The 17,208-nt window shown below is 52.4% G+C and overlaps 6 protein-coding genes across 6 annotated transcripts, besides 2 other annotated features; 4 read left to right on the top strand and 2 right to left on the bottom strand.

Annotated features, from left to right (window-relative positions):
* Positions 1-1,546: 1,546 nt before the first annotated feature.
* Positions 1,547-2,062, top strand: PODANS_1_15120 (uncharacterized protein; the record flags this gene model as incomplete). The annotated part of the gene is made up of 1 exon (XM_001906913.1): positions 1,547-2,062. One exon carries the CDS (start codon positions 1,547-1,549, stop codon positions 2,060-2,062), a length of 516 nt encoding a protein of 171 aa, XP_001906948.1.
* A 2,505-nt stretch (positions 2,063-4,567) lies between these two features.
* Positions 4,568-6,412, top strand: PODANS_1_15110 (uncharacterized protein; the record flags this gene model as incomplete). The annotated part of the gene is made up of 3 exons (XM_001906912.1): positions 4,568-4,796; positions 4,858-4,937; positions 5,000-6,412. Coding segments are annotated over 3 exons (1,722 nt in total), but the record flags the coding sequence as incomplete, so codon positions are not given.
* A 1,162-nt stretch (positions 6,413-7,574) lies between these two features.
* On the bottom strand, positions 7,575-8,891 carry PODANS_1_15100 (uncharacterized protein; the record flags this gene model as incomplete). The annotated part of the gene is made up of 1 exon (XM_001906911.1): positions 7,575-8,891. The coding sequence occupies one exon, from the start codon at positions 8,889-8,891 to the stop codon at positions 7,575-7,577; it is 1,317 nt and encodes a 438-aa protein (XP_001906946.1).
* Positions 8,892-9,819: 928 nt separating this feature from the next.
* Positions 9,820-11,140, top strand: PODANS_1_15090 (uncharacterized protein; the record flags this gene model as incomplete). Its single annotated transcript, XM_001906910.1, has 3 exons — positions 9,820-9,897; positions 10,009-11,077; positions 11,124-11,140. 3 exons carry the CDS (start codon positions 9,820-9,822, stop codon positions 11,138-11,140), a joined length of 1,164 nt encoding a protein of 387 aa, XP_001906945.1.
* A 707-nt stretch (positions 11,141-11,847) lies between these two features.
* On the top strand, positions 11,848-12,460 carry PODANS_1_15080 (uncharacterized protein; the record flags this gene model as incomplete). The annotated part of the gene is made up of 3 exons (XM_001906909.1): positions 11,848-11,883; positions 11,943-12,156; positions 12,216-12,460. The coding sequence occupies 3 exons, from the start codon at positions 11,848-11,850 to the stop codon at positions 12,458-12,460; spliced, it is 495 nt and encodes a 164-aa protein (XP_001906944.1).
* Positions 12,461-14,743: 2,283 nt separating this feature from the next.
* Positions 14,744-14,869: a sequence feature (rRNA 5S).
* Positions 14,870-15,173: 304 nt separating this feature from the next.
* PODANS_1_15070 (uncharacterized protein) lies at positions 15,174-15,670 on the bottom strand (the record flags this gene model as incomplete). Its single annotated transcript, XM_001906908.1, has 2 exons — positions 15,174-15,536; positions 15,590-15,670. 2 exons carry the CDS (start codon positions 15,668-15,670, stop codon positions 15,174-15,176), a joined length of 444 nt encoding a protein of 147 aa, XP_001906943.1.
* Positions 15,671-16,872: 1,202 nt separating this feature from the next.
* Positions 16,873-16,946, bottom strand: a tRNA (tRNA-Asn).
* Between the last annotated feature and the right edge of the window lie 262 nt (positions 16,947-17,208).

Here is a 17,208-nt window from a genome sequence, read left to right as displayed (position 1 = left end):
CAAGCGCCAAACACCGAGCGGCACATGCCATTGACTTCGTCCCAACTCCAGAATACACATACACTATGCGTTGTTTTTTGGTTGGTAACGGCGTCGATGCCACCTCGTCAACGGATCGTTCTGTGAAGTTGGTCTTCACAATTCAATTCGCAAGTGCGAGTTTATGTCTTGATATGACTCGGTACCGGTGTTTTGTCTATGGTCTTCTCCTATCAGAAACCTGAAAACTCTTCGGCCAGTTCCGTTGATGACTGCTTTTGAGCCGGAGATGACGGTTCCTCTGGCAGAATCACGCCTCTCGGAGGGCCCAGTGGCACAGCTCTAATCAACCGGTCAAACAACAAGTCTTCTATCAACCTTCTACGGGTCTTGGCACCGGCAGCAACTCCTCCCCCACAACGTGGATGAGGTTGCAATAAAGTGTTCGTTGCGACCCAGTGGTGCATTACCACCTTTGACAAGCAGCGGGATGAAAGCCTGCCGGCTGGGGAGGGGTGCCCTCTCATGTGTTGCTACTGGACTTCACCTCATCTCGGATTTACAGAGCTTCGCGTTATACTGCTGACAGCATGGAAGTGCTTGATGAAGATATTCAGATCTCCATGTGTAGGAGTTGGCGGAAATGACCTGTGCAAGGCGAGACTCGAGCGGCACTGTGGAAAAACTTCCCTTTGCAGCTAACCCCATGGTCACAGCACGTTGGTGGCGTTCCGTCATTGGTGTAAACACCAGGTTCATCACGATAGAAGGGCCCCTTGCTTGCATAACAAACAGCGCTAGGATTCAATGAACCAGCGCCGCTACGGCGATGTTTAATTACAGGTAGTTGGGCCAGCACACAGCTAGCTATTGCCCCTGACCGTCTAGTCACAGTAGAGACGTACATAGAGATGATATGCCCATATACTGCCAGGCTTCATGTCGGCAGTCTGTTAATCCATGCCTGATCACCGTTGCACTCTTCCAAAGGAACTTTCACAAGGGTGAAGTCTATATATTGCAATCGTGATCATGATGGACATCTACCGCCCCTCAACCCGAGACAGTCAACGCGCGTTTCTACAATCCCAACAGCAACAGCCGCGTTATTCGCACGATCGAAGGGTTTCGCAGGCTACCTCAGGGGCCACCACTGCGGTACAAAGTCAGCTATCGCTAACATCGCCGCTTTACTCGGATGAGAAGTCGGTAGTCGAACCACCGCTCCCAGATCCGCTTCGTGTACAGGGTTCCGTCAATGTTCCTGGAACATATCCCTTGGCTACAGTGAACGCGGCTCAGAGAAATGGAGCACAACCGGGAGGGTTCAACTGGCCGTCTGATGGAGATCTTGATCCTCTCCCCCGATATCCAGGTACACCAGCTGCCACTCCTTCAACACTAGCTGTTCCGCCTATCGAACGAGAAAAGAAACCTCGAGCGCCTGGGACGATCTGTGGGGTGAGAAAAGGACCGTTTCTGTTGTTATCAGCAGTAGCAGGCCTGGTTCTGCTGGCCATAGCTGTCGGCGTAGGAGTTGGGGTGGGACTGTCGAAGAAACCAAGCGATGATGAAATCGCAGCTAGGTAAGGCTATCGCCTCTACGCTCTCCCAGTTGACCACTAGACTAACTCAATCTCCCAGTTTATCCTCCCCCAAATCAAGCACAACCGACCACCCCCTGCCCAACAACCTCCAAACAACAATCTTCCTGACCGCCACCTACACACCAACTCCCACATCCACTGCCACCTCTGGTACCCCCTCGGCAACACCGACCGGCCTAGGCTGCCCCCAAAGTCAAGGACAGCATTACACCTCGAACAACAACAAGAAGTTTATTACGCTTTGCGGGGTGGATTACTCTGACGATGGGGAAGCAAAGAATATTTCTAATGCAAAGGTGAAGAGCTTGAGGGATTGCTTGGAGTTGTGCTCGAAAAAGAAGGAGTGTACGGGGGTGGGGTGGGGGGTTATGGAAGGGGATAAGGTCGGGGAACATACTTGCTGGATGAAGAACGGGTTGAATAGCAGCCATGAGGCGAGGGGGGATTGGGCGTTTGGGGTATTATTGGGGGAGTAGAGATGGGGTTGGTGGCAGGAAGGGGAGGAGGGATGGTACAAGGGGGGTGTATGATACGTGAGATGAGATACCCTTTTCTTTGTTATTGTATTGATTGCTTAAGGGAGGGTGTTGCATTGCTATATCAAAGAGGCTGATATGACTTAAGGATTCTGTGTCTCTTGCTTGTTGTCCATTAGGTAACAATAGGGACGTATGTATCCACCCTGTGGTTCGAGTCCAGCGGCCGCTATCTAAGCCGGCTTGGTGTGTGTTCTGTCCTTCATTGTTGAGAAGAGATTGGGCCCAGTGCTTTTCGGAGTCATTGTTGATCTACATGACATACACCTTACTGATATTGGTGTGCTGGTCTCACCGTAACTCCGTACACTTAAATGACGAAACAGTGTGGTAGTTGAATGGCCATCCCAAAACAGGGAGCTCCCTAGGCAGGGTTGAGGTCATGAGGCTGATGGTTTTCTATCAAGAAGAGCTGCTCTGGCTACAAGTATAGCTTGAACAGCCACTTGCGTAAATGAGCCGCAATTGATCCATAGTAGACCTTGTCACTTAACATTAAATTACCACTGACATCATCCCAGAGTATAACGTTGTTAACAAAGCCATTTCATAACCACAGAAAACCATTGTCGGGAATGTTGTATTCCAAGAGAGAGGGCGGTGTTCAAGGTAGAAATTTCAGCCGTGTTCCTCTTATCCGAGGAAAGTGCACATGGTCAACAAGAATATTGAGGCTCGTGTGAAAGGCCCGCACAGGGATTGGTTTCCTGGACGTTGGGCGTTGATGGAAACCTCTTGGGTTCTTAAATGCGGTCCAAGTGGAGGTGGTCAGTCTGCTGGTCGCATAGCCTTGAATGTGAGCCAATCATCGGTCCCGAAAGCCGTGTAAGTCGGCTGGGGAGGATGCCTCGATCATCGTGGAGAAACGTGGGGTGTAACCGGGTTTTTCCCATCTTGTATTCCCGGTTCAACACGGCATTCGATATTGGCTGCCCAATCGAGGTGTCTGTTTTGGTGACCTTCATCGAACTACCGAGATGTGGAATGTGGTTGTGGGAGGTTGATGGCCAAGATTCCGGGGTTAAAGGTCGCGCAATTCCTTCAGTTTCCACGGGTCTCTATCGCTAGTTGAGACCACGATAGCTTCATTTTCTTGCTGAGTATAAACAATACTTTCTGCTATCAGATCTTTGCTGTCTGCCCCCTCCTGACCTTGCATTTCTTGGCGCTGTACTTGGGCCGTGATTGTGTGTTTCTTGTTTGCAGGACCTGCAGCTATTTCAGCGCGCATGTGCCAGCTCGATCAGACCGCCGAAACATTCAAAACCCACATATACGTACTGTTTCCCTAGAGTTGCCCCCTCCCTCTTTTTCTTTTCAGTTTCCCAACCCAAAGGACGAGATGTCGCCTTTGGTGAGCTATTTCTAGCCGTCCTGTCTCGATACCTCAATACGACTCTGCCGCCGTACCCGACTGGCACTCACTACGGAACAAGCGACCCCTATCGAACGCCGAGAGCCCGGCCGAGAATCAGGAGGATCTGATGCCTATCGTGCCTTCTGTTTCACGAATGCGGCGTGCTTGAAGATTCCGAGTGGCTGGTTTGAATTGGCCAATTGGCACAGCAGCAAATAATATCGGACGTACCCTCGGGAGCAAGAACGAACGACACTCGGACTTAACCGACTTGAGGAAGGAGTGCTAAACGACTAGTACCTGTCTATTAACACGGATACCCTAGAATTGGGGAGCCGAATTAGCACCGTCTATTTGGCCGATTCCAGGAAGACCCAAGGGACCTCGCTTCCGCATCACGTCCGGAGTCGCTGCGCAATTTCTAGAGCTGCAGCACCCAGCGGAAACCACAACCTCAAAGTCCGCCCATGACTTCATCGGGTGATTCTGTCGCCCAGATACGGCCCGTTTCCTAGCCAAGACCCCCCGCGAGGTCTCCGCCTCGAGCCCCGGCTGGCCTATCAGGACCCAACCCAACAGAAGCAGCCCACCCGGCTGCCCCTCAGACGTCCGTCGAAGAATTTCTTGGCACTGAACGTCGAGCCGCCAAAACGTCGTCCCCAAAGTCACAAGGCGCCTTTTGGCGCGCCTTTAACAGGAGACCACCAGCTGCTACCAAACATAAATCTAATTCGCGCAGGTCCAGGTCGTCATCATTGTCTGCTTCGTCTGGTCTGCTCCATCTGTGCTCCGTGGTCTTTCTGGTGCTGGTCTTTGTAAGTCGGTCCCATATAGGCTCAAAGAGAGCTCTTTTATGTCACGCAGCACCTACCCCGCCGTGTCCGCCCCCAGTGCCCCGCATCAGCATCCATCATCACTCTCCATCATACCCCCCAGCTTCCATGTGCCAACAGCCCCTACAGCCCCCTTCGATTCCTCCAACGCGCACCACCTATTCTTATACCTAACCCCAACCTCCAACTAACCATTGGCGCAGGCCCTCCAGTTCTTTCTCCGTGACGCAAAGCTATTTTATTCTGATATCTTCAACAACGCCCGCCCCCTTTTCCAGAGCTGCGCACTCGCCCCCCGCCGGGAACCACCACCAGACCCTTCCAACGTGCGGCAACCCCATCTCCGTCCCCTTTCCAACTCAAGCTCCAGTTTCAAGTCCTCTCAAGATGACCCTCGAAGCCCAAAGCGCGGCCATTGCCGCCCAGTTCGACTACACAGATGATCAGGTGAATAGCGCAGTCAATGAGTTCCGCCGCCAAATGAGTGAGTTGACTAGGTAGCTCGATCCCCTGATAGCTTTGTCCTAACCCACTATGTCGCACAGCGGAGGGTCTGGAGAAGGACGGAACCAGTCTGAGTCAAATTCCCACATACGTGACGGGCGTGCCCAATGGCACTGAGAAGGTTAGTGCACAGTTTGGTGAACATGGGCCGCACCTTGTGCTTGTTGCTGATACCTGCTCCAGGGTTTGTACATGGCTGTCGACCTTGGCGGAACCAACTTTCGTGTTTGCTCCATCCAGCTCAACGGCGACACCACATTCAACCTGACCTTCACCAAGGTCGCCATCCCCAGAAAGCTCATGGTTGCCAAGACGGCGCAAGAGTTGTTCGCTTTCCTCGCCAAGCAGATCGAACTGTTCCTCCAGAAGCACCACGAGGACCACTTCGAGCAGCATGTTCGCCGACGGATGACCATGAGCTCCCCAGACGGCTACAAGGACGAGCACGTTTTTCGGTTGGGCTTCACTTTCAGCTTCCCAGTACAGCAAGTAGGAATCAACAAGGGCACTCTCATAAGATGGACGAAGGGCTTTGACATTCCTGATGCTGTTGGCAAGGACGTGTGCGCGCTCCTCCAGGACGAGATCGACAAGCTCCACCTCCCCGTCAAGGTGGCTGCTCTTGTCAACGACACAGTCGGTACCCTCATGGCCCGCTCTTACTCTTCTCCAGGCAAGACCGGCACCGTGCTGGGTGCCATCTTCGGCACCGGCACCAACGGCGCGTACGTTGAGAAGCTTTCCAACCTGAAGAAGCCCCTCTCCGGCGAGTATGACAAGACCACCGGAGAAATGGTTATCAACACCGAGTGGGGTTCGTTCGACAACCAGCTCAGTGTTCTTCCCAACACCGCGTGGGACGTTGCCCTTGATAAGGCGAGCCCCAACCCCGGTATCCAGATGTACGAGAAGCGTGTGTCGGGCATGTTCTTGGGTGAGATTCTGCGTCTGGTTATTATCGATCTCCTGAAGGACCCCAAGGTCTCTTTCTTCAAGGACGAGAACTCTAGCTCCAACGACTGGAAGTCAACCACCAATATTGTCTCGGAGTCGAGCATCTACACCCAGTGGGGTCTCGACACGGCCATCATGTCGGTCGCCGCGGCTGACAACACCCCCGAGCTCTCGACTCTCCGCGGCGAGCTCGAAAAGCAGTTGGGCATCTATTCTGCTGGCCTGGATGATGCCCAGGCTTTCAAGGCTATTGCCAACGCCATTGGCCGCCGCTCCGCGCGCCTTTCCGCTGTCGCCATTGCCGCCATTGTCCTGCAGACAGGCAAGCTCACGGATCCCGCCAACGCCGACGAGCCCATCGACATCGGTGTTGACGGCAGCTTGGTCGAGCACTACCCCTACTTCAGGGATATGATCTACGAGGCTCTGCGCGCTATTGACGGCATTGGTGAGGAGGGCGCCAAGCGCATCCGCATTGGCATCGCGAAGGATGGGTCCGGTGTCGGTGCTGCCTTGATCGCCCTTGTCGCTGCCGGGATGGAGAAGAGGTTGACCACGGCCGATTACCTCGGCGAGCTGCGCTCCAACGCCAAAAGTAATAACCTTACTGTTGTGCCAGAGGATGACGCTGCTCAGGACTAGAGGTCGAAAAAGCAGTCAGACTTCTCACAAACCACGAGCTCGCCCGAGAAACGCTCGAAACGGTCAAGTCGATCGGGTTGGCGGTCGGGCTCAGTATCTCGCTCCTCGAAAAAGGAGGGAGAGCAATGCTGTATTGTCATGTAAGAGTGATATGGCGCAGGTTAGGATACCACGGCCAGGAGGGACAGGGCCATTGCTAGTTGGGGGATTGGGGTCATTCGAACGGGCTGGCTGGGCTGGCGTCTGTCAACACGACACACAAAAGGGATGATGACGAACGAATATATGAACATTCGAAGCTGCAACAACGTTGTTTCCTGCTAGCCCAAAGTGTATAGTTGTGTCTGGGGTTTCATGTAACTTTTTTTCTCTTGTTCTTCTTCTCAGGCCTTTGAAAACGGGTTTGGTTGAGGGTTTGACACGTTACAAACAATGGTAGTATGGTTAGTATGGATGGTAGGGTGGGAAAGGGAAGGGATGGGTTTGGTTTGACAACAAGCACACACAACACACATACATACGCACGCCCCTCAAAAAGTAAGGCTTTCTTGTTTTTCACTTTTTGGTTTTTGTTAAATAGTAGTTTTTTTTATCGTGGCTTGCTTTGCTTGGGGGGTCTATCGAAGTTCGTTAGCGTCGTCATTGTGAGGAACCTGGTGACGAATCCAAAGTTCCTCTATTCATAATTGATTATTGACCGAAGCTATGCGGTGTCTCTCCAGTTTTTCCTTTGGAATCCACTTGTGAAAGCGAGAAAAATACGGCCCTCGCATGTCCTCTTGCTGCTTCAGAGAGCCGTCTGCGTTTTTTTTCACATGGCTGAGAGGTGAAGAGAAAACATTACATTTTTCTATCTTTCGTTTTAAACACCATATTTAAAAAACCGATTGTTGGCCCCCGCCGCCCAATCTCCCGCTCTATCTAAGAAACAAAGCAAAAAAAAAAAAAAAAAAAAAAAAAAAAAAAAAAAAACAAGCTTGCTGTATAAAGTCCACGTGTCTTTTCATGTGTTGCTGTCTCCCTGCTCTATATCATCTTGTGTCTCGTGTATGCACCCACACCCGTATATATAATTAAACCAACATCTATCCCTTAATCCAACCCAATCACCAGGAAACTTCTATAAAAAACCTGCTCTGACGAACAAAGCAACCCCCATATTTCACTGCCCAAACGCCGCCGAAGGGTAAGCCCTCTCCTTCTTCTTTCCAATCCTAGAGCTGCTCCTCGAACTAGTCGTCGAAGACCCAGCGCCGCCGCTCCCACTTCTCGGAGGGGGGACAAGCCCGCCGCCGGCCACCATTTCCGCGGGAAGGTCGTTCCATTCCGTTTCTGGCCTTCTATTCTGAAACGACAAGGACGTGGTAGACGAAGCAGGCGAGACAATGGGCGATTTCTTCGGGGGCCCAGGGGCGGCGCTGCTCGTGGAGAGTAAAGACCCCGTTGGTGGTGGCAAGTTGACTGCTGCTGTCAAGACGCTAGGTGTTGTTTGTGGCTGTGGTGAACGGATTGTAGTCGGTTGGAGAAGAGGGGCAGTTCCAGGACCGATGTGCCGTGATACTATCCAGGCTGTGTCGGGTCGTAGTTTGAAGTAGTACCCCTTGACCGGACCGGAACTGTCCCGTTCAAACCCGCGGGCTTGGTACCACTTTAGTCCTTCCTCGTTTTCGGTCCAGACGTGAGCGTAGATTGTTCTCGCGTCGATGGTCGTTCCCGCTGCTGGGAGGAGGGTGGCGGAGGCGATGATGTGGTCTAGGGCTGCGGCGGCCAGGCCGAGGGAGCGGTACGGGGAGAGGAGGGCGAGGGACTGTATGTAGATTGCGTGGTAGGGAGTGTTGAGGGAGAGGGAAGGGGAGGGTTTGAGGTTGCTCCCTAGGGGGGGTGGGGGGTTGGCTAAGGGTTGGCCGTTGGCGTCGAGGAAGAAGTTTGGTTCGAGACGGCAGACTAGACCGCCGATGAGCTTGGGGATGTCGGAGGGGGTGTCTTGCCAGAGGATGGCGCGGGAGAAGAGGCCCGAGACGAGGGGGTCGAGGACTTTGGAGTAGAAGGAGTCTGGGTAGGCTACGGGGAGGAGGAGGGCGTTGATTCGGCGGAGAGCGGGGATGTGGTGCTCTTCGAGGGGGACGATGGTCGCGCCGGAGGGGATGGAGGGCGGCGAAGGGAGGACGGCGATGGTTGGGGGAAGGGTTATTGGGATAGGGCCGGTCGTTTGGGCGGCAACGGGTGAGGGATATCTTGGTGATTCAGTTGTTGGAGGTAGCGGCGGCGCTGGGGGAGGAGGAGCCGCCGCTGGTGTTGACTTGGTCGTGTCATTGTTCGTGGTGTTCTGGGTGCCGTCTTGGAGTTTGTCTTGAGGCGGGGCACCCGATGATGGAGGGGCAGCGTAGGCTGGTTGAGGTTTGGGCTGGAAGAATGAGCGGATGGATGACTGCTGTGGGTGCGACATGATGTGTGGTTGTATGGGTTGCTTCAGTGTCATAAGCTAGACATGTTCTTCTGTGGCTGTGGTGATGGTATTAGTAGAGGTGGAAGTTTACGCTTGTCAACAAACAACCGGAATGTTCTTTGCGAGTGATGAAGACCCCTGACGAGCACCCCCTAGAACTTCAAACGGGTTCATGGAAAACGCTCAAACCCTGTTTGATTGGTCCCCGCGAACTGACGTTCCCCGCCTGCGTGCGCTTTGCTGCATCGAGGCAACGGAAACGAATCGCAATCGATGATGGAATTTGATATTGGAAGATCCCCGTTTTCTGCCACGTCGAGTGTAATATTCCATACATACATGCAGCCTCAGCCTCATCAAGCATTTATTACTAGGAACTAGACGAGATCGAATTGTACTCCACGTCGAATCAGTTCAAGTCCGAGGCACGACAGCAAGCCAGGAGCACAGAGATCCCTAACCCCGGCCTATCGCAAAGCTGCAGCGGTCCCAGCTCACAGGGATCATTCCGCCCGCGCCTGCTGTTAGTTCCCGCTAAACCTTGGTACCTCAACCCCCTACAGCGAAAATAGGTGACGGCTGAGACAGCTTTTTTCCCTCTTCATATCATCAATAACTTTTTTGCCTGCTCGTCAAACCATCCGCGACACCAGCCCTCCGCTTCAAGAGAGCTGTATTCTGCAGACGAATCTTTTGCCCACCTACCGTTTACAAGGCCTGCATCAGATTTGTGGTGCAGAACAGCCGAGCTATGTACTAGCGGAGGAGGAGGCTGACTTTTTTCTGCATCTCCCAAGTCGCGGGAAGGCGACCCAAAAATTGGTAGCCGGTTCAATTAGCAAGGTTGGCCTGAATGGTGTCGGTTGGCGTTGCAAGACAACCCCAAAACCATCCCACACGACGACCTTTCAGCCTTCTTCTGTTCGCCGTTCAATTTACTGGACGGCAACCAATACAGAGTATGTCATCAGGAACGGGAGACACCGGCCTTGCCGGCATCGTCATCGCTCCCGAGGATGCGACTTCAATGGACAAGCTTGTAAGTTTGGCTGCCGGTCGCGTTGCGCCCCCTCGCTTGGGCCTGTCCGCCTCGTGCTGCCCACCTTTGCACGCTTGCTAACAGGATCGGTCTTGTTTCTCTTTGCTACAGGCGCACTCAGTGCTCGACGACATTCTTTACGATCTTGTTCATGATTTGTTGATCAGGGTCCACCGGGACGAGAAGTCGGCTCGCGCCAACACAGCCGCCATCAAGGTCGAGAAGCTCGCACTCGGTGCCATAGATGGCTCAACACCAGACCAAAGACCCGACGTCGAGATTGAGACGGACGCGGCAATCTACAAAGATGGAAGAGTGACACTCAAGGGCAACCCCCTCAAAACAACCAAGGAGATCCTCTGCCCAAGATGCAATCTTCCAAAACTATTACACCCAACAGACGGGAAAGGTGCGAAGAAGCCAGACCCCGGTGTCATCTACTGCAAGAGACACCCATACATAGAGAAGCCGGGTTTTGATATCTACGGCCAGACCTGGGTCGCTCCAGGGCCAGGTCGAGGCAAAAAGAAGAAGGATATGGAAAAGAAAGACCTCAACGATCCAAACTCGCCAGTCCCAGGCACAGAAGGCAGCGCCAAGGACCGGCCACCCAACGTGCTCAGTTTCCCCAGCGCGACTTGTAGCAAGTGCAAGCGCTGTATCCTGGTGACGCGTCTCAACAATCATATGGGGTCGTGTATCGGCAACAGTGGGCGAAATGCGAGTAGGGCAGCAGCCCAAAAGATCAGCAACAGCAATGGCGGCAGCCAAAACAATGACAACACGCCACCAGGCAGCCAGAAGGGCACACCACTTCCCGGCAGTCGTGCTGCTAGTCCCAAGAAGCGGGATATGGACGATCCTGATGACGATGCCGAGGAATCAGATGCTTCCAAACCCAAGAAGAAGATCAAACTGGCCACCACTTCTCTCAACAAGAAGGTCACTCTGAAGGCGGCAAATACCACCAAGAAGGAAAAAGCCAAGGCCAGCTCCATGCTCAACGTTGAGCAGAAAGTGGATGATGAAGATGGAAAGAACTCAACAGTGCAGGTTGCCCCCAAGAAGACCAACCCAAAGGGCCCGTCGCCGGTGAAGAACAAGATCAAAGTGGCAAAGCCTACTCAACCGTCGCCCGCTGGAAAGGCGAAGGTCAAAGTTAGAGAACGCGACCTAGAGAGTGAGTCTTCTGGCACGCTGTCCTCGCCCCCACGCTGACCGATTAGCATCGGTCTCGCCTTGACGGCAACGACGGACGAGCGACAACGGTTGCTTCTCGGTCAAAAGTACTTTTATTCTGCTTCTACACAACTGCATTGGTTAAGGGGTTATGGTGGTTTTTGCATTGCTCACAGGCGTTTTCTGCATTTCAATGGACACCCAGCATCCGCAAGGATAGTATTGCGAAAGAAAAGAGACAGCGGTTGCGCCACGACGCTTCTATAAGATGGCAAATGGCAACAGCCGAGGACAGTGGAAGAAGAGAGGATAGCAAGATATGGCTGGACGGGCACATGTTGTATAAACGAAGTGAATAGAACTGTCTATTCTTGCCTCTCACATGACGTACATTAAGTTTCAATATAAATCAGAGTCCATTCGTCCTTCTGAAGTAAAGGAGTGAGCATGGTTTGTTTACAGTGTGCATACAGTGGGCGTCTGTAGATCCGGCAGCGCTTTCAGGGCATTGCTACAGTGCGATTACTGTGGAGTTCAACCACAAGCTTCAGTCGCATCCAGTTTGGGTTCATCAGTCTCATTCATCTTTCTCACTGTTTACAAAACCACTTGATATTGGCAACAACCTCGGCCGAATTACAGTTTTCGGCTTATTGATTCAACAAGGGCTCTTTTTTTCCACATTACGAAAAGCCATTGGCCCTCATCCACTCACCAAACAACCTCACCGCACCTTTCACAAACAAAACAAACCACCGCCCACAAGCAAAGATGGCGCCTACAAACGTCGTCCTCGAGACCACCATGGTACTCCTCGTCACCTTTTTCCTTACGAAGTAATTAATAGAACTGACGTCAAAGAGCAGGGCAACATAGTTTTTGAGCTGTACAACGACCACGCCCCCAAGACGTGCACCAACTTTTCCACCCTGGCCCAGCGGGGGTATTACAACGGGACAATATTCCACCGCATCATCAAGGATTTCATGATCCAGGGGGGTGACCCGACGGGCACAGGGAGAGGCGGGGCGAGCATTTACGGGGAGAAGTTTGAGGATGAGCTTAGGGGGGATTTGAAGCGTGAGTTACACAAGGTATTCGTCGCTTGAGAGGGCGGCGATGCTAATGCGAGAAAATAGACACCGGGGCTGGCATCCTCAGTATGGCCAACGCGGGCCCAAACACCAACGGGAGTCAGTTTTTCATCACGTTGGCTCCGACGCCATGGCTGGATGGGAAGCATACTATTTTTGGGAGGGTGAAGAAGGGGATCAGGGTTGTGCAGAGGATGGGGTTGGTGCCGGTTGATAAGGGGGATCGGCCGGTGGAGGAGGTCAAGATTGTGAAGGCTTATGTTACGGAGGAGGGGGCTGAGGATGAGTAGGTGGATGTGAGATCTTGAGGCGTGGTATAGCATGAGCTTCCTGGAAAACTATTTCACCGATCCTTAAACTTCGCATTCGGCCTGTCTTAGTTGCTTCACAATTGGCTTGATTCTCGGCTTTACGTGCAGAAAAGGGGGTTAAAAGCCTGCAGCTTGTGCCCAATCCCAGGCAAGACTCACACTGGTCAACTCAGAGCCAGGCAGAACAGAGATCTTCTCGGGGGGTGAAATATCACTCACGATCCGAACAACGGTCCCGGTGCGAGATCTGACGATCATGGGCATATGTGCGCCATCTAACATGAGGAGAACATCACCTTCCAACAACATAGCCTTCTCCCTTGATCGTGACCGAGTCCCTGTTATCCCGAGCATCGATAACTACCGGGTGGGTCAACTTCAGAACGGAACGTGTGAGTTGTTGGGCTAGATGCGACCAGGAAATGTTATAGTCTGGCAGCAGGGCGCTAGGGTCGTCTGAGCACATGCCGAGCAGAGCATATACCTTATCACGGCGGTCCGTTGCTTCGCGGTGGCGATACCTGTCGATAAGATCACTCAGCGGGCGGCCGAGACTGAGAGAAAACCGTGAGCCGTCGTCCTCTGCATGTCGAGGTTTTCGGTCTGCATTCTTCATCAAAACAATAGTGGGTTCGATTGGGGTACGCAAGAACTGCATCTCCGGATCGTGCTTGTCTTGCATGTCCGCATAACGCTGCCGATGCCTGAGCAGAACGCCTGGCCGCTGAGGTCGTCACTGCCGCACTTGATAACAATGCGGCGAGTGGCGAGTGGCCGCTACTTCCTGAACTACCCAGATGCGCTTGAACCAAGGGCGGTTGAGGAGCTTCCTGATGTCCTGCTTGTCCAGAGACCCAATCTCATGGGTGTCAATGAACTCCTCAGTTCGGCTCGGAGCTGCCCGACGGGGTATAATTGGAAGCCGCCCGTGACGGCGCATTTTCGGGAAGTGTTTCGGTTTCAATATACCTTCCTTCCATTCTTTCTCATCATCTGGCAATGTGGCAAGCGATCGGATCGTTCTCATAGCTCTGCCACTCGCCTCTGTTGCGGGTGCTAGCCAGACAACCACAGCTCTCGCTCTGGCGTAGATCCTCGCCATGTACTCAACTTAATGACCCTTTTCGTCGTCATCGCTTTGGTTGATGCAAATGGCGTCGATCCAAAAAAAAAATGCGCTCTATCCAGGGACCACGCAGACTCAAAAGCGCTGCATGGAGGTTTTCACCGACGATGAATTCACAGCCATCGACGAGTATGAAAGGAGGATTCTCCCCGAGTGGTGGCGAGCCCCAGACGTGGGACAAGGCTTCGTATAACCCGGTTTCTCTGTGTCCTCAAAATCGGATATTCGATATGCTGCAACTGATAATGGCGGAGACGTCGGGATTCGGGTGTATTCGAAGGAGACGGATGTTGCCATTCGGAAGTGAACGATATACGTAGGGCTTGTCTTTCAGAAGAATGATAGAAGGGATAGAATCCTCGGACTGGGAACAACAGGGGGTGGCAGGAAGGGGCAAAGAGCACTTGGAGATAGAAGTGCTTTCTTTGGCTTCCATCTTTCTATACAAAAGTGCTGATGTTCAAGAGGGGTAGTCTTCAACCTTGCTGTGAAACAGGTTGAGAGTGAGCAATGACAGTCGAAGAGAGAGCTGGGAAAGTACCAGGTCTCGATGCAGCCTCACTCGTCGAATTTGCTCGTTGGACCACCTCCATATGTACCTAGCTAATCAACATTCACCACGCGCACCATCAAACTTCTCACCACCTTCCACTTATCCTAGCCCCCAGGCTAAAAACTGAAATACAACTGAGCTTCAGATCAACTTCATAAACAGTTAAAATACACTAAAAGGTCAAGATCGATATTCCAAGCGAGCAGAGCTTGATCTACCTACCTTCTCTGGAAATCATCGATGGTCACGATTCGTAGAAATAACTCTCAAACAGCTCGCTTTATCAAGGTGCACGCTTTTTACCGTCAGGGGAACTCTCCTTCGCCTCCATTTACAGGTTAAGATAGGGACGCACCCGCCCCTGAATGACGTGACTGTTGACATTCCAAAGGGCTTCCACCACCTGAGTACTAATTCGGTCGCTGAAGAATTATCTTTGGGAGGGTTACGTTCCCATCAATGAGGGCAGCCAAGCCAACCACAAAAATACATCCCAACACCCTCCTTTTCAGATGTTTGACGTCTATATGATCAAAACAAGTGTTTTAGACGCCAATTAATCAGAATTAAGTTTAAAAAAGGCCAAAAACATACAACACCGAGGATTCCTCGGTGGTCACCCACCTGGGTACTAATTCGGCACTCAACTGCTTATCTAGGGGAGAGCGGACGGGATCCCGAGTTTTCAGTTGGTTATGGTCGTACGTGAAAGTTATTGCTTGAGTTAAGGGATATGATGAGAGTTTCTGGGGGACCGTCGCTCAGGAGAAAGAATCGTGGTGTTGATCTCGCAGGGAAACACACCACTCACAGGACAGGACGGGTGAGATGATGAACAATACCATTAGTGGCAACCATGTCCCAATGACAGACTACCCAAAAAAAACAAACGTTAACCCAATGCCAATACCCTTTTCGCCTGTCTTGCTTGCCTTTGTCCCTTTCACTCGGCCCCCGCCCCCTCCCTCCCAGAAAAAAGAACAGTTTCAATCTTCCCATATCGCCCTTGCTCTTTACATAGCCCCAAGCACGCCCATAACGCCCACACAGGCCGCACCAACCAGCACCGGAGCAGCAGTCATAACAGCCGCCGCACCAGCAGAAGAAGTCGACGTCCCGGTGGAAGTCGCCGTCCCAGTTCCAGTGACAGGACCGGCGTTGTCCTGACGGGTCGGAGCAGCTCCGGCAGTGGCAGAGAAGCTCTTGCACTTGGCTAGGCCCGCGCTCTCGGCCGAGATCAAGTCCGACATTGGGCAGGCGTCGAGAAGGCAAGGACCGGCCGAGGCGGCGATGGAAACCTGAGTAGGCCCGCACTGGCAGGCGACGTCCGATGCGGCGCAGCCTGCAGCGCTAATAGCGCTGATGAGGCATGATGTCTAGTGGGAGGTTAGATGGGGGATGGAACTGAGGGGGAGGGAGAAGGAAGTACAGCGCAGGCGGGCTGCCCTTCGAGGTTCTGAGCCACGGCGAGGGTGGTGAAGAGAGTGGCGGCGATGGCGAGGAACTTCATCTTGATGGTGTGGCTGAGATTGAGTGGTGATATATACACAGCTGTGTTATGGTTGCTAAACCCAAAACTTGATCACAGATGGTGTATCTTCTGAAACAAAATCCCACGAGAGAGAGAACGAGAGGGAGGGATAGGCCAGAAGAAGAGCAGAAGAGAAAGAAACCCCTTCCCACTGAAAACAGCGCGAATCCCTACCTCAGCCCTTTTATTCATCCCCCCTCTTCAATACACCTCGTCACTTGTACCATCCCCATCTTGGAAAAAGGCAACACTCACACAAAGGAGTACATCCCCCTTGCAAACAGTATACGCCAGCAAGAGGCGAAACAAGAACACTAGTTCCCGTCATCCCCCCATCCACCCCATACCCCCAACAACTACCCAATCCAACTCCATGATTCGCCGAAGCTATTCACCGGGAAGGGAACAAGCTAAGCTATGAAAGAACCCTCCCTCCCTCGGTACTTCCAAGCACTTCCCTCTCGTAGCTCCTCAAGCACAACAAAGAAAAAACAGGCAAGCTTGTATCATGCCAAGCTATCCAACTCGAGGGAACTTTACCACAGCACATCGTAAGACCTGATCGTTCTTTGACGCATGACGTGGATGACCCTCCATGGATGTGATATTTCCGTAACTCGGGTAGGACACAGATTGACGAACGGTCCGCGGTCACCATACATCATTCCCACCTCCCACCTCAACAGAACCATCGTCGTGCGCGCGCCTCCTGTGCCGTTGTTCATAGTGGGGGGCCCGTATCTGCGTGCATGACAGCCGCATCCGGATCACGAACCACCGACTACCAAGCTGTCAGTCAATCGCATCGCTGCACCTACCCGCTTGTCCCCCCTGCCCGTGGCACCCCATTGTTTATGACATCCCATCAATAGCGCTGTGTGTGTTGGTGGCCCATGAAATTTCGGTTCGCTTGATACCCCCAGAGTTATTCCCCAAACCAACTCCGTGCCTCAAAGGGGGGCTTGTCCACGCCGCAATATCCCGCCGCAAAGGATTCATGTCAAGTCCGTGATCCGACTAGCTGGGAAAAGGCATAGTCTTTTTGTTGCTAGGAAGCGAGAGTCGCTTGGCAGGTGAGAAGAAAACAAAGCTTCTAAAGCTTCGTCTAGCAACAAAAACAAACACAAAAAAATGCCAAGACCTGTAAAAGCATTTATTTAATGATAAAAAATAAATAACATCTCCTCCGGGAAGGCTCGAACTTCCAACCTCCTGATTAACAGTCAGACGCGCTAGCCAATTGCGCCACAGAGGATTTGTTGTAGATTTTGTGACGATTCAGCCATTATGGTGCCGGTGATTACCGCAATTCTGCTGATATCACCCCTTACTCTGAAAACAAGTTCACTCACAAAACGTCCACTTCATCCCCAATATCTAGCTATGCATAAACACACTTGTACATTATGCTACTCCCATACACACTATGATAAATATGACCAAAGCATGTTCCAACCAACAGCTCCAGCTACAATAACAATAGCAATCCACAAATATTTTCAAACAACCACCCCATT

This window comes from Podospora anserina, chromosome 1 (assembly GCF_000226545.1).
Source record: "Podospora anserina S mat+ genomic DNA chromosome 1, supercontig 4".
In the NCBI taxonomy this organism is placed as follows: domain Eukaryota; kingdom Fungi; phylum Ascomycota; class Sordariomycetes; order Sordariales; family Podosporaceae; genus Podospora; species Podospora anserina.
This window is presented reverse-complemented; position numbering and strand designations above follow the sequence as displayed.